Source organism: Manis javanica, chromosome 3 (assembly GCF_040802235.1).
Source record: "Manis javanica isolate MJ-LG chromosome 3, MJ_LKY, whole genome shotgun sequence".
Taxonomy (NCBI): Eukaryota; Metazoa; Chordata; class Mammalia; order Pholidota; family Manidae; genus Manis; species Manis javanica.
The window spans coordinates 40064220-40080105 of NC_133158.1; the positions used below are offsets into that span (position 1 = coordinate 40064220).

Sequence of the window (15886 nt, forward strand, 5' to 3'; positions counted from 1 at the left end):
AGCCTCACCTGGGCGTCCTGAGCAAGTCACTGCCCCTCTGTGGCAATTGGATCACTGTCACTTCAGACCATTTCTTCTATCAAACTATCAAAGTGTCTCACGTGGACGAGTCCCATTAAAGATGTCTCGCCCGTGCACGACTGAACGGCATGGGAAGGACATGGAGGGACCTTCTGATGCATGTCCTGCTCTTCTGCATTTTCCAGGGAGTGGTTGGAAGGCCCAGGGCTGTTGAGGGGGAGTGGCAGGTACCCTGACTGACCTGTCCCTCCCCCTGGGGCCCCGGCCCCAAGCCCTCCATGTGTCAGTGCTGATTGAGCCTCGGGTCCTGATGACCCCTGAGGGCCCCACCAGTGGACCCCCAGCCCTGCCTGCCTGAGTCTGGACAAATCCTGCCACCTCTCTGCCCTGGGACTCCGCAGCACAGCCGTCCCCTCCTGGGGAAGAAGGGGTTGACCACCCAGCCCACAGGGCCAGCTGCCCCTGCCTGGTCCCTGCCCGGGCCACGTCGCAGCTGATGCCGTGGGGCCCAGGGGAGCCCCGGGGCCCCCACCTGGGCTCTCTGCTCCCACAGGGCTGGGCTTGCAGGGATCTGAATGCAGGGCTTTGAAATGAGCGCCTGTCTTGAGCCTGAAGCCTGCAGGTGCTCACACCAAGGCCCCCTGCAGAGCCGGGGGGAGAGCGAGAACCGGGGCCCCCTGCTCTTTCCTGTGGGGCAGAGGCTGCAGTGCACACAGCCTCCCGGAGCCCGGTGTGTGGGCACCCTTGTCCCGGCTGCTCTGTCCCGCTCTGGCCCCGGCCGGGACGTCCCGCCTGTGTGCTGCTCTGCCTCTCCCCCTGACCTCAGGCGGCTGCAGGACCCTCCTCCCGTGTCAGCTCTTCCCGGGGTGGCTACTCTCCCCAGACGCCCTAGGGGCTGGGCCTGCCTCGCCTGGGCACGCCTCCCGTCGGGACCCCTGTCAGGGAAGCCGCGCCTGCAGGCTTGCCCGCCCTGCAGAGCCGTCCTCCTGGCGGCCTGGGGGACAGGGGCCGCCCTGGGCACAGCACCTCCGATCTCAGTGTTCTCACAGGGGCCCAGTGCCCCTAGGGGCCCGTGGGGTCTCTGCCAGGTCCTGAGCTGGCCGCGTCCTGAGCCTGTGCAGGGCCCTCCTGCCCTCTGGAAGAGGACCTGACCTCCTGTGTTTGGCGAGGCCCACCGCCCCCGCTGCGCAGCCGTGGGAGGTCACCGCGTAGGCCACCCGAGGACCCGGAGGGTGCGTCTGGCGGGGGACGTTCTGAGACGGGCGGGCCGGTCGGCAGTGGCGCAGAGCACCGAGCTCGCTGCAGGAAGCTCCCGGGACCCCCGGCACCCTGCTTCCTGAAGCAAGGCGCTGACGTCTTTGTTACGATCCCGGCCAGAAAACAATCGTCTCTGGGCACCCGACACCAATTAAAACGCTCTGACTTTCTTATGGCTTTGGCTGAGTGGGAAGGATCGGAAACGTGGGCTTGACAGGTGGTCTGGGCCACGCTCCTTGACTGGGGGAGAGCCGCCCTGCAGACCGGCCCGTCTCTGGGTTGAGGGTGGGTCCGCTTGGAGACCCCAGCTGCAGAAGCTGCTGATAGCGCGCTGCTCTGCCCTCAGCGCACCAGAGTCCCCCTGCGGCCGGGTGGGCGCGTCCCCTGGAGCCCCCAGGGCACCCCCTGCCTGAGGGCTCTCCCCCACCCGGGGTTGCTTGTCTTCTGCAAACAAGTGTCAGCCTCGGCGCAGGAGCGCGGTGCTCGGGGATGACCTTCCACTGGTGGGGACTCAGCCCAGCAGGGTGGGATGTGGGTTCCCGGAGAGGCTGAGCCCCGTACCCACCCCGGCGCCCACCCCTCAGGGCCCCACACTGGCCTTCCTCCTCCAGACGCCCTCTCCCGTGTCCTCCTCAGGGGCCTGGGACCGCCTGCAAGCACACTGCTTGCCCCCAGTCACCCCCAGCTCCCCGCCTGCTTTGGGAACCCAAGGTCTGCGGAGGCTCCACACCGTCTGTGAATTTGCACGGATCGTCTGGCCTTGTGGACGCGAGCGCCAGCCCGGGAGGATGGGGACGGAAGACCCCAGACTAGAGGCCCTCCAGGGTGCCGGACCCAGGCTGTCTCCACCGTGTGCACCCCGCGCGCCGCACGCACCCCCCCGCCGCTGCCGCCTGCCTGGGATCGCCTGTGTTGCTTTGTTCCTTTTTGCAACGTTGTCTTTTGAGGCCCTGTGGACCACGGGGATGTCACGCTGGGCCCTGGCCTTGGGTCAACAAATGGCTGCTGAGGTCTACGGTCTGTGGTTTGTCTTTCCAGCTTTGTACATTTTTCTGGTTTTGTTTCGGCCACAGAACGGCAGCCGTTTCCCTTCTGGCTTCTGGCTCTGGTGTTATGCATACACCAGGGTCTCCACCCCACACCGTGCCTGTATTTGCTAAGAGGGCTTCACTTAGGCACCTAATCTTTATTTCACCTGGGATGCTTCTTTCCAAATAGAAAAACGCTATTTCAAGTAAAGACAGAAATTAACCAGAGCCCTCGTAAAATATGTGGGCAGAGACAAAAAGCACCTGTCCTTTGATTCCATTGGCGGGGAACATCAGAACAGAGGAAGGAGCAGAGAGAGAAAGCACGACTGGGGGCTGTGCGGGCTGGGAGGGGCAGTGGGGGGCGAGGGCCCTGGGACAGGGGTTGCTTTTGAGGAAGAACAACTCTGACCCAGTGGTGATGTCACACACACACTGTACTGTACAGAGTGCCCCAGAGGCATTCAATTTAAAATGGTAAAGTCACAACATTAAAAAACAATTTTTTACTTTTTATTTTCAAATGTACATCACAGTGGTTCAACAGCCCACCTTGCCTCCCTCCTGCCTCTGCCTGTTCCCGTCCCCCTTGTAACTAACAGTCCCTTCTCAGTGTCTATGAGTCTAATGGTGTTTTGTTCCTTCTGTTTTGCATTGTTTTTATATTCCACAAATAAGTGAAATTATGTGCTATTTGTCTGTCTCCACCTGGCTTATTTCACTGAGCATAATACCCTCTAGCTAGCTCCATCCATGTTGTTGCAAATGGTAGGATTTGTTTTCTTCTTATGGCTGAATAATATCCCATTGTGTATATGCACCACATCTTCTTTATCCATTCATCTACTGATGGACACTTAGGTTGCTTCCATTTCTTGGCTATTGTAAATAGTGCAGCGATAAACATAGCAGGTGCATATATCTTTTTGAATCACAGATTTTGTTTTCTTCAGGTAAATTTCTAGGAGTGGAATTATTGGGTCAAATGGTATTTCTATTTTTAGTATTTTGAGGAACCTGTATATTGCTTTCCACAGCGGTTGCACCAATTTATATTCCCACCAGCAGTGTAGGAGGGTTCCCCTTTCTCTGCATCCTCACCAGCATTTGTTCTTCCTTGTATGCCGGATGTTGGCCATCCTAACTAGTGTGAGGTGATATCTCATTGTGGTTTTAATTTGTATTTTCCTGGTAATTAGCGATGTGGAGCATCTTTTCATGTGCCTGTTGGCCATCTGAATTTCTTCTTTGGAAAAGTATTCAGATCCTCCACCCATTTTTTAATCAGCTTATTTTGTTGAGGTGTGTGAGTTCTTTATACATTTTGGATGTTAACCCCTTAATGGATAAACCATTTATGAATATATTCTCCCATACCGTAGGATGCCTTTTTGTTCTGTTGATGGTGTCCTTCGCTGTACAGAAGCTTTTTAGTTTGATATAGTGCCACTTGTTCAGTTTTGCTTTTGTTTCCCTTGCCCGAGGAGATGTGTCCAGGAATAAGCTGCTCATGTTTATATTCAAAAGATTTTTGCCTAGGTTTTCTTCTAAAAGTTTTATGGTTTCATGACTTACATTCAAGTCTTTGATCCATTTCAAGTTTACTTTTGTGTATGGGGTTAAACAATGATCCAGTTTCATTCTCTTACATGTAGTTGTCCCGTTTTGCCAACACCAGCTGTTGAAGAGGCTGTCATTTTCCCACTGTATATCCATGGCTCCTTTATCATATATTAACTGGCCATGTATGCTTGGGTTAATATCTGGAGTCTCTATTCTGTTCCACTGGTCTGTGGGTCTGTTCTTGTGCCAGTACCGAATTGTCTTGATTACTGTGGCTTTGTAGTAGAGCTTGAAGTCAGGGAGTGTAATCCCCCCTGCTTTATTCTTCCTTCTCAGGATTGCTTTGGCTACTTGGGGTCTTTTGTGGTTCCATATGAATTTTAGAACTATTTGTTCTAGTTTGTTGAAGAATGCTGTTGGTATTTTGATAGGAATTGCGTTGAATCTGTAGATTGCTTTAGGGAGGATGGCTATTTTGACAATATTAATTCTTCCTATCCATTAGCATAGGATGTATTTCTATTTATTGGTGTCTTCTTTAATTTCTCTTGCAGTTTTCAGAATACAGGTCTTTCACCTCCTTGTTAGGTTTATTCTTAGGTATTTTATTCTTTTTGATGCAATTGTAAATGGAGTTGTTTACCTGATTGCTCTTTCTGCTAGTTTGTTGTCAGTATATAGGAATGTCACAAATCTCGGTGTATTAATTTTGTATCCTGCAACTTTGCTGAATTCAGCTATTAGTTCTAGTAGTTTTTTGATGGAGTTTTTAGCGTTTTCTATGTAAAATATTATGTCATCTGCAAACAGTGACAATTTATCTTCCTTACCAATCTGGATGCCTTTTATTTCTTTGTTTTGTCTGATTGCTGTTGCTAGGACCTCCAGTAATATGTTGAATAAAAGTGGGGAGAGTGGGCTCCCTGGTTTGTTTCCGATCTTGGAGGAAAAGCTTTCAGCTTTTCACTGTTAAGTACAATGTTGGCTGTGGGTTTGTCATATATGGCCTTTATTATGTTGAAGTACTTGCCTTCTATATCCATTTTGTTGAGAGTTTTTATCATGAATGGATGTTGAATTTTGTGAAATGCTTTTTCAGCATCTATGGAGATGATCATGTGGTTTTTGTCCGTCTTTTTGTTGATGTGATGGATGATGTTGATGGATTTAGTAATATTGTACCATCCTTGTATACCTGGAATTAATCCCACTTGGTCATGATGGATGATCTTTTTGATGTATTTTGGGGTTCCATTTGCTAATACTTTGTTGAGTATTTTTGCACCTATATTCATCAGGGATGTTCATCTGTAATGTTCTTTTTTTGTGATGTCTTTGCCTGGTTTTGGTATTTGAGTGATGCTGGCTTCATAGAATGCGTTTGGAAGTATTCCCTCCTCTTCCACTTTTTGGAAAACTTTAAGAAAGGTGGATATTAGCTCTTTAAATGCTTGGTAGAATTAGGCTGTAAAGCTGTGAGGACTTGGAGTTTTGTTTTGGGGGAGTTTTTGATTACCAATTCAATTTCATTCCTGGTATTTTCTGTTTCTTCCTGGGTCAGTCTTGGAAGGTCGTTTTTTTCTAGGAAGTTGTCCATTTTTTCTAAGTTGTCCAATTTATTGGCATATAATTTTCATAGTATTCTCTAATAATTCTTTGTATTCCTGCCATATCCATTGTGATTATTCCTTCTTTGTTTCTGATTCTGTTTATGTGTATACAGTCTTTTTTCTTGATAAGTCTTGTGAGGGTTTTATATATTTTGTTTATTTTCTCAAGAACTAGTTTCTGGTTTCATTGATTCTTTCTATTGTTTTATTCTTCTCAGTTTTATTTATTTCTGCTCTAATCTTTATTATGTCCCTTTTACTGACTTAGGGTTCCATGTGTTCTTCTTTTAGTAGTTTCATTAATTATGAGTTTAGACTCTTTACTTAGGATTGTTCTTGTTTCTTGAGGTCAGCCTGTATTGCAATATACTTTCCTATTAGAACTGCCTTTGCTGTATACACAGGTTTTGGGTTGTTGAGTTGTTATTTTCATTACTGTCTCCATGTATTGCTTTATTTCTGTTTTAACTTGGTCATTGACCCATTGATTATTTGGACGATATTGTCAGGCCCCCATATGTTTGTGGGCTTTTTTGTTTTCTTTGCATAATTTATTTCTAGTTTCATACGATTGTGATCTGAGAAGCTGCTTGAAACTATTTCGATCTTTTTTAATTTATTGAGGCTCTTCTTGTGGCCTAGTGTGTGATCTGTTCTGGAAAATGTTCCATGTGCACTTGAGAAGACTCTGTATCCTGCTGCTTTTGGGTGGAATGTTGTGTAGATGTCTGTTAAGTCTGTGTGATCTAATGTATTGTTCAATGTCTCTGTTTCCTTACTTATTTTCTGTCTGGTTGATCTATTGATGTAAGTGGTGTGTTAAAGTCTCTTAAAATGAAATGTGTTGCATTCTATTTCCTCCTTTAATTCTGCATTTGTTTCACATATGTAGGTGCTCCTGTGTTGGGTGCATAGATATTTATGATGGTTGTATCCTCTGGTTGGACTGACCCCTTTATTATTATGTAATGTCCTTCTTTGTCTATTGTTACTTTCCTTGTTCTGAAATCAACTTTGTCTTAATACTGCAACTCCTGCTTTTTTCTCCCTATTATCTGCATGAAATATCTTTTCCATCCTTCACTTTCAGTCTGTGTCTGTCTTTGGGTTTAAAGTGAGTCTCCTGTAGGCAGCATATAGATGGGTCTTGTTATTTTATCCATTCTGTGACTCTATGTCTTTTGATTGGTGCATTCTGTCCATTTACACTTAGGGTGATTATTGATAGATATGTACTTATTGCCATTTTATTAATTGTTTTCTGGCTGTTTTTTTATATTCTGTTCCTTTCTTCCTCTCTTATACTCTTCTCTTGTTATTGGTGGTTTTCTTTAGTGTTCTAATTGGATTTCTCTCTCTTTTTAAAATTTATTTATTGTTGTGTGTGGTGTATTTATTGTAGGCTTTAGTTTTGTGTTTACCAAAGTTTCAAGGTCAGCTTCTTTACATATGTAATAGTCTATCTTAAATCGCTGATTACTCTCTATCAAACAATCTAAAGGTGCTTTTTTTCCTTATTCTTCCTCCTCTGAATTTTTCATATTAGGTGTTATAATCTTCACTTTTTGTATATCCCTTGAATGATTTTGTGTATAGTTGATTTTGCTTCTTTTGTTTTGTTTTAATTTCATACTTGCTTGGTAATTAATTGGTCAACTACTTTTACTGTGGGTTTATTGTCACTGGTGAAAGCTGTTTAGCCTTAGGTGCATTTCCATCTACAGCAGTCCCTTTAACATATTGTGTAAGACTGGCTTAGTGATGGTGAATTCCTTCAGCGTTTATCTGGAAATTGTTGAATTCTTCCTTCAAATTTAAATGATAATCTCACCTAGTAGAGGATTCTTGGTTGGAGGTCATTCTGTTTCAGTACATTAAATACATCGCGCCCCTCCCTTCTGGCCTGTCAGGTTTCTGCTGAGAAGTCTGCTGACAGCCTGATGTGGTTTCTTTTATAAGAAATCTTTTTTCTCTCTCTGGCTGCTTTCAATACTCTCTCCTTATACTTGATCTTTGCCATTTTAATTATTATATGTCTTGGTGTCATTTTGCTGGGGTTCCTTTTTTTAGGGGATCTCTGTACTTCCATAACCTGAGTGTTTATTTCCTTCCCCAGTTGGGGAAGTTTTCAACAATTATTTCCTTAAAGAGATTTTCTATCCCTTTCTCTCTCTCTTCTGCTTCTGGTGCCCCTATTATGCAAATATTGTCTTGTTTGGTCACATAGCTTGCTTATCATTCTTTCATTCCTAGAGATCCTTTTTTCTCTCTGTTCCTCAGCTTCTTTGTTTTCCTGCCTCTAATTTCCATTTCATTTACCATCTCCTCTACATGATCTCATCTACTTTTAAATCCCTCCATTGTACGTTTCATCTCAGATACTGTGTTCTTCAGCTCCGAGTGGCTCTTTTTCAGGTTTTCTATTTCTTTGTTGGAGTCCTCCCTGAGATCTTGAATACTTTTCTGTAAATCCATGAGCATATTTATGACTTTTATTTTGAAATCTTTACCAAGAAGATGGTGATCTCTGTTTTATTTAGCCCTCTTTCTGGGGTTCTATCTTGTAGTTTTTATTGGATTAAATTCCTCTGCCTGCTCATTTTATAAGGGATTCTGTGCTCCTTCCTTTGTTTTAGGTGTCTCTGTTATGCTTTCTGGCCTACAGAGTAATAGGTTTCTGAAGAAGGTGTGCTGTGGTGCCCAGAAGCTCTAGATTCCTTACTCTCTAGCACCTGGCTCTATTTTGTGGGGGCCCCGGCTGTGGGTGTGCCATGGGCAGGGCCACCTGTCTGTCTGGCTTCTGTAGTGGCTTAAGTCTGGGCAGGCAGTTTGCTTGAGCTGCTGCCTGTGATCAGCTCAGGGATCTCTGTTGAGCTCGCTGTGGGTGAGGCCGTCCTCTGCCTGGCCTGCAGCAATGGCAGGGCTTCAGGGCTAATGGGGTGGGTGGACAGACATGTCCCGGCTGGACCCCCAGCACTGGGTTTGGAAGCCCGCCGGGAGGAAGGAGCTCCTGTGTTTGGCTCCTCCAGGCAGCTCTCTGGTTGGGCTGAAATGGAGCCAAGCAAGCTGGGAGGGTCTCCCTCTGCCCACCAGGCAGCAAAGTCTGATGCTGCCACTGGGCCAAGTGGGTTGGTTCCCCCAGTGCCCAGGGAGGAGCCTTGGGGCTGTGTTGCCAGCAAGGGGGATGGAGCATCTGGAGCTCCTGCGGGCTCCCCATCTGCTGGGCTGAGGAAGGGCTGGGGAGGTGTCTCCACTTGCCCTCTCTCCTGAAGAGTCAGTTCTGCACCACTCTTGTCCCTCTGCCCCCTCCCACTGCTCACCAGTCGTGTCTTAGGTCTGGCCGAACATGCCTGCCCTCCATACCAGCTGGAGTCTCGGCCTCCCGCAGTGCTCCACCTGCCCCTTGTGTCCAGCCCTGACAACCACCAGAACCCAGTGCAGTGTGGACTTGGGCTCCCAGAGCAGATGTCCAGGGCCAGGTGTGCAATGCCCCTGGGCTCCGACGCCCTCCCTGCCCTGTCCCTCCTTCTCCCGCCTGCGGGGTGGGGTGTCTCGGCTCTGCCGCTTCACCCCCTTTGTGTGTCTCCTCTCTCCCTCCTCAGGTGCAGGGTGTCTGTGCTGCAGTCTTCAGGCCGTTTTTAGGTCTAGTTGCATTTGCTGTATTTTCCTCTTTTATGTGTTTTTGGGAGGAGGTTTCTGTCTTGCCTTCCTATTCCACCAACTTTAATCCTTCATCTCTCAAAGCACAACTTTTATACCATTTAATTTAAAATAGATAAAATCATAAACCATATAACAAAAACAGCAAATTCGACCAAAGGCAAACAGAAACATAACAGGAGGGAAGGACTGTTCTGGTAGGGGAGCAGGTGGACTGAGTGGTTGGGGAGCTGGTGCTGAGGGCGGGGCTGGAACAGGCTGTCCCTGCAGGAGTGCAGGGTCCTCAGTGGGCCCTGGGTCCCCTGAAGAGGCAGGTGCAGGAGCAGGGGCTTGCTCTCCCTAAGGGGATGTGGGGTCCTGACCCAGTTCTGGGTCCCCTGCAGAGGCGATATAGCAGAGGAAAACTGAATTAAATCCCTGGGTTTAGAATTCAACAGGAAGATTAACTGGAAAATGAACTCATGTAGCCCCCGAACCTTGTAACGATTGACAAGGGGCAGTTTCTTTCTGTTCTCCCTATTATCTGTTTCGGGTCAGAGGCAGCGCAGTGATTCTGCAGAACCCAAGATGCCCCGGCCCGGGGCTCTGAGGAGGGCCGATGCTCGTGAACGCCCGGCCTGCCCCACGATTCCCCTTTAAAGCCCTGACTGCTGTGCTTCGGGGGTACAGGGGCTCTATAGGGCTCTAGCCCGCCGCTCCCTCTTTTGCCGGCAAATTAACAAACTGTTCCTTTCCTCTCCTGAAAATCTCGTGTTTGTGGTTTGTGACTTGACTTTGGTGACAAGGACTGGTTTTCAGTAGCAACACTCTGGGGAGCCTGCCAGGGGTGTCTCTGCAGCCGGTGGTGCGGTGCCCTGTCCTGGGACCTCCAGCAGGCAAAGTGGTGGGCTGCGGTGGCCCCCGGGGCAACCAGGCAGCTGTGGGTGGGGAGGAGGGGCCGTCGGAGAGCGGGGCGCCCCCAGCGAGCACGCTGCCACCTCGAGGAGGAGATCGGGACTGTTCTCCATATATCCTTGGGGTCCTCCTTGTCAAACCCGTGAACCAAATAAGACTTTTCATCAGAAAAGGACTAATCTGGTTTGTTCAATTTAAATCAAAGTGTTAAAATGCTTTTCCAGGGATGTTAAAGAAGAAAACCACTGAGAAATAGATATATAAAATTATATAAGATAAATTCCTGAAGGCAATAAAGATTTAAAACATGTAGACTTAATATAGCTGATTGACCCGCTTTATAATATGCAGGTAAGAGAAAATGAGTCCGGATCTGATTTTCTCTGTAACAACTTGATGAGGAGAATATAAAGCATTTGTATGCGTATGTGTATATTGAACATTATTCCAGGGCTGCAGGGTGAACTAAGAATTAAGCATAAAAATCGCTAAAAAAAAAAGCCAGCCTTCACTAACTCTGTGAAGCATCGTGATGAAAGTTTCCTTTGTGATTAATGAAAAAGAAAGGTATGTGTTGCTAAGACCCGAGCAGCCTGGTAGCTGGCACCCTGCAGTGTGTTTGCAGTACATTTAGAAATACTCATTTGTAGGAAACTAGAACTTGGTACAGAAGCAAGTACCTTGTTTGGCTCATGAAATGCAGTCGGTCTATCACCTGAACGTGGAGGGGAGGGAGCGTCAGGGAGGCACGCGGTATTCACGGGCCACAAAGTGTCCACCTGTGCCTGACTTCCATTTTGGCCCATTTCCTGCTGGACATGCAGGTCAGAGGCCAAATGCACTTAGTCTATGGAGTGAGTTGAATTCTGCGTTTATACAATGTCACCTTGAGCAGTAGCCACTGGGCCTCCAGGACCTGGGCTTTGAAACGGGCCTGGCGACCAGACCAGTGTCCCTGACTCGCTGGCCTCCTGGGGCAGTTCCCTCTGCCTTTAGGAAATGATTTGTTAACGATATGGGTAATTATTTTAACTATTTTCAACCTTAATTAAGACTTGACTGATGAACACTAATACTGCTTAAGCAGCTGCTCTCCCCGGCAGTCCATAGGCCCTCTGGTCTTCCAGCGTCTGTCCCTCCCGTCCCACGGACCCCCGGCACCCACTGTGCTCACACGCCCCCTCCCTGGAAGGCCTGCCGGGGAGCCTACCCCACATGGCCCAGGACACCCACGAGGAAGTGCTGTCCTGCGGACTGAATTTGTAAAGGGGGTGTCACCTCAATCTTTTCTCAGAAGCTTAATATGTTTTTTTAAAATATAATTTATTTGCATTTAAATGTGGTTTCTATTGTGGGAAAAGAAACCAAAGAAGAGAATCAAAATTGATGCAAAAGAGTGAGCTACTGTCTAAGACTGCTCTTATTTTGTACGGGGCTTTTGACTTTTCAAAATGTTGTCGTGTTTCTCATTTAGTTGTTGAAACAACAAATAGGTTAAGTTTTTAAGAGGAAAATAGAATTAAAGTCACCCCACGCCCCATCATCCACACACAGAGCAGCCCAGCCCCGTCCAGGTGGCTGGTGCCCACGCATGCATAGAGCGCCCACACATCTTCAGAGCCGCGATATGTCCCCCCTTGGCCTGTTGCGAATGACCTTCTGAAGCATCAGCCCCAAGCGCTCCGGCTCAGCCTCAGAGCTGGTGGCGCTGCTGTCCCACACCTGAGCACCACACTTGGTCTTGCTGGCGACTGGGTCCTTCCCACCTATGCTGCCGTCACACATGCCAACAGGTCCTGCGGGCTGTCACCAGACCCATGAGCAGGGGCAGCAGTGTAACTGCCTGCCACCCCATCACATCTGGGAGTGGGCAGTGTGCTCAGGCAGGTGGTGAAGGAGCCAAGTACCCACAGGGGCTCCAAGAGTGCCCTAAGTTGGGGGAAGGCACAGGGGCTGAGGGCAGAGTCTGCCTCTTGGTGGTCATGCACCCACATCTCCCAAGTTCTGCTCATTAGCAGGACCCCAGGCTGTCTGTGGCCCCGGGGGGGGGGGGGGGAGGAAAACACCACAAAGAACAGAAAATCTCAGCAGCGCTGCAGCAGTGAAACACTTTGCTTTTATTGAGGCCATGTCAGTCCTTTGTCTACAGGACAGCGTCTCATGCTCAGCTTCGGCTGGTCCCGGAGGGGAAGCTCATGCAGGCTGTGGTGAGGGGCATATGCGTCCATGTGCAGACGCTGACGAGGGTCTCCTGAACGACAGTCATGAAAGTGTCCACGTGCTCAAATGAAGGCAGAAGCAGGTAACCAACGCAGGAGAAGCAACAGCTTTGTGGGCTCACCTGAGCACCTGGACAGCCTTGACCCTTCACGGACGGACGGCCCTCAGTACCTCATGAGCCATCAGCCCTCACTGAGGCCGGACAGGTGTTTCTGGGGCTGGGGGCTCATCCCCCAGAAGCGGATGCGAAGTGCACACGGCACCGCCAGAAACAGAACGGCTCCCAGCATGATGGGACCCTCGTGCCCTCCCAAGTCCAGGGGACACAGAACCCAATGCACGGTGGGCTGACCTCTGGCTAGATGTCACAGGACAATGACACGCCAGGGACAGACACAGGACCACGGATACACTGCCCTTTGCATTTATATAGTTTATGGTTGATAAAAATGAACATTTTGAGATTCTCTAATTTCACAGAATTGAGATGGGAAAGCCTGCTAATTTTATTTCTTTTGCTAGGTCAAATTTATGATTGGGGCAGACGTTATGTACTTTGGTGTGAAATATTTTTGAAATGAAAAAGATCCATATGTGTTTTGATTTTGAGAAAACAGGTCAGGGCACGCAGCCCCCACAGCATAAGTCCATCCTCAGCTCTGTGTAAACTATTGGAAATTGTGAGGAAAAACACCATTTTTACAAAGAAAGTTGTGATTCTATAATTTGGAAAACAAGTAAATTATTTGAATAAAAATAAATTTCAGAGCAATCAATGCCTTGTGAGCTACTGGCTTACACATGTTAAAACTGTTTCTGATTACAATAATCTCCAAAATAGGAACAGATGATGCAAAGTTCAATTAAGATAGAGAATCGAAGCCGCAGTTCTTTGGTGCCCCTTGGGCGGGGGAAGGGGAGCCTCAGAAGCAGCGGAAGATGCCAGCGGACAGGGCTGGAAGACACAGCGGCACCCCTCTGCCCCCACCCGGGAGACCCCGCAGAGGCCTCACAGATGACCTCCTGCCCGCAGGGCGGCTGCCCAGCAGCCTGAAGACCCAGAGGCCCGTGTCTGCGATCAGCTCTTCAGTGTGAGTCGACAAAACAGAGCAGAGACCCTCTCAACCACCACTGCCGTCAGAATTTAAGGTTTTTCTCAAAAACTCGCATTCTTGGTTGGGCCAAATTTTCTCTCTAAAACCCGGTTAAGGACAAGGGGCTGCAAAATACCACCTCAGGGATCCAGACGCAGCCTGTTACGTACACTGAGCACGGGAAGGGACAGGGTGCAGTGCCGAGGCCCTGATTCATCTCTGGGAGGGGGCGGCATGTGCCCTCTGGCTCACAGGCATCCCGTCGCCCCTGGCCCGGCCTGGCTCCCTGGGAGGCACCACCCCCTGCCCGCCACTCGGCCCCGCCAGGCCCACCCTCCTGGCAGGTCACACCGGCCCACGTGGGGGGTGCCGGCACTAGGCAGGGGCTGCCTACCCAGGGCAGGAGGGGTCACATCCATGTTGACTATTATCTGGCAGAAGGGAAACAGCTAGACATACTGGATAGTGGTTGCACACATATGCAATATATTTCCACTGGATTTTGTAATCAAAATCCACATTTTTTAAAAACTAAGTCCATCTCCCCAATCCCCATTAGAAAAAATACCATTTACAGAGACAAGAATAAAAATGCAGCTCTCACAAGATGAGTGTGAGTGTGCAGAGCCTGTGAGAGGTGGGGTGCGTGACGCAGACACCCCTCCCCCACAGGTGGGGGGAGACCCCAGGCAACCTGACCCGACCGGAGCCTGCCCAGCGCTGGGGGCCGGGGCCATGGTTGGGCCGGCTCAGGGTGAACCACCACCCGCAGAGGAGCCCGGGGGGGTCAGCGCCCCTCCTCTGGACCTGGTCAGCCGTGGCAATGTATACCACCCTTGGCACTCCGGACTGGACCTACGGGACACGCCACGGCAAGGTTCTGTGTGGACACGTGGAAGTGTCGGGAGGCACAGGGCTCTGCTCTGAGCCCACAGGTTGGCCAAGGTGACAAGGGCCACCCTGCTCCTGCTCAGGGTTTTCTGAGCCTGTAAAGTACACAGGACTCCAGGGAACAGCTCAGCACCACACGGATGTCGACACTCTGGACCCTGCTGTGGGCTGGGGTCTGTCCCCGTCTCTGCCTGCCGCACCCACAAGATGCCCCGCTAGTCCCTGGAAAGCGGGCACCGGGCCAGCCGAGGGCAGGGAGCTTCCTCCAGCTCCTCTCTGGTCCTGATGGGAGCAAAAAGGCAATTGGTGCCAATTTTCACACTTAGCCGAGGCGGCTCCCCAGGGTCCTGGGCTGTCGCGTGTGCTGTGGGGTGTGGAGCAGCGCCCTGGGTCCCAGCACCAGCAGCACCCCCTTCCCTGCTGTGATAGTCAGCGTCTAGACCCTGGTCGAGACCCCTCCAGTGACCCGCCTGCTCACCAGCTGACAGCCTGAATACTTATTTTTTAAATAAGTCTTTGATAAAGCTGGAAAGAATGATTTTAAAATATGCCTAAAGTGGCACTTTCTAAGAATGAACATCTACCTATTAACTCTATTTCCATCCTGTGAAGCTCTTTGGACCATCCCTCACATCCCTTAGATTCAGAGGATGGAACAGAGGGAATGTTAGGCTTATTGTGCAGTAGCTGCTATGGATTCCTTTTAGGCCCTAAAAGTTACATACTATGTAAAAACCCAGATGAATGGCCAGGGCCACTACCCCCATGTGTTGTCACTGACTATGTAGAAGTAAACCAGGAGAAGCTGTCCACGGCACGGTCCTACGAGCAGAGAAGCATCTACAGGATGAGGGCAGGGGCACCCCGGAGCAGCAGGCTGCGTGTGCGGGTCTGGCTCTGTCCTGTGGGTGTCTCCTGGGGCGGGCGCCAAGACCTGCTGTGGGAGCCGACCACTGGGAGGGCCTGTGGGGTGGGGGCTGCGTGACCTCTCTAGGCCACAGCTTCCTGGTTCTGTGTTCTCACCTCCCCACATATAAAGGCTCTTTTGTGGCATAGAGTGACCTGACATAATTACTTACTGTATAAACCATGTTCCTAGCTCTGAATAAATTATTTATTCAAGAATTTCACACAAAGTAATTTCTATTTTCCTAAATTTATGGAAGCTCTACTCAGTAGAACTCAATTTCTAAACGTAAACTGAGGTTGAGAGCAGCCACTGGGTAACTGAAAAAGGGAACACTGCCGCAGGGACATGGGGTTGTGCCGGCCTCTCCGGCCCTCCCAGACCACGCTCCTGTCGCAGAGACACCGGTTCACACCGGCCTCCCCGGCCCGGGGCCTTGTCAGCCCAGGTGTGGGGCCTGCGGGCCGTCAGGCTGTAAGGGAGAACTGGTCCTGCTCCGGGGGTTTCTCCACCCAGGCGCCCAGCCCTGCCTTGATGAACGCTCTGAACAGACAGGCCTTGGCGGTCTGGTACTCCTTAGCCGCCAGCTTGGACTCGTGGTACGCGCTGGGTTTAGTGACCTTGGAGCGCAGTGAGTTGGGGGGAACCTGTGGGGAGAAGCAGACACGCACACTGTTTACACAGTAATAGTAGGAAATAAAACAACAGATGTTCAAAAAATGGTGCTTCCCACTGTGGAGG

General features: G+C 49.6%; 1 protein-coding gene across 4 annotated transcripts in view; it reads right to left on the bottom strand.

Annotated features, from left to right (window-relative positions):
- Positions 1–12130: 12130 nt before the first annotated feature.
- Positions 12131–15886, bottom strand: part of ADARB1 (adenosine deaminase RNA specific B1) — a 144256-nt gene continuing 140500 nt past the window's right edge. For all 4 annotated transcript variants that reach the window (XM_073231233.1, XM_073231236.1, XM_073231235.1 and 1 more), the window contains one exon: positions 12131–15792. In XM_073231233.1, the coding sequence (XP_073087334.1) occupies positions 15613–15792 (180 nt within the window). In that variant the 3' untranslated portion in view covers positions 12131–15612. The remainder of the gene's footprint in view (positions 15793–15886) is intronic.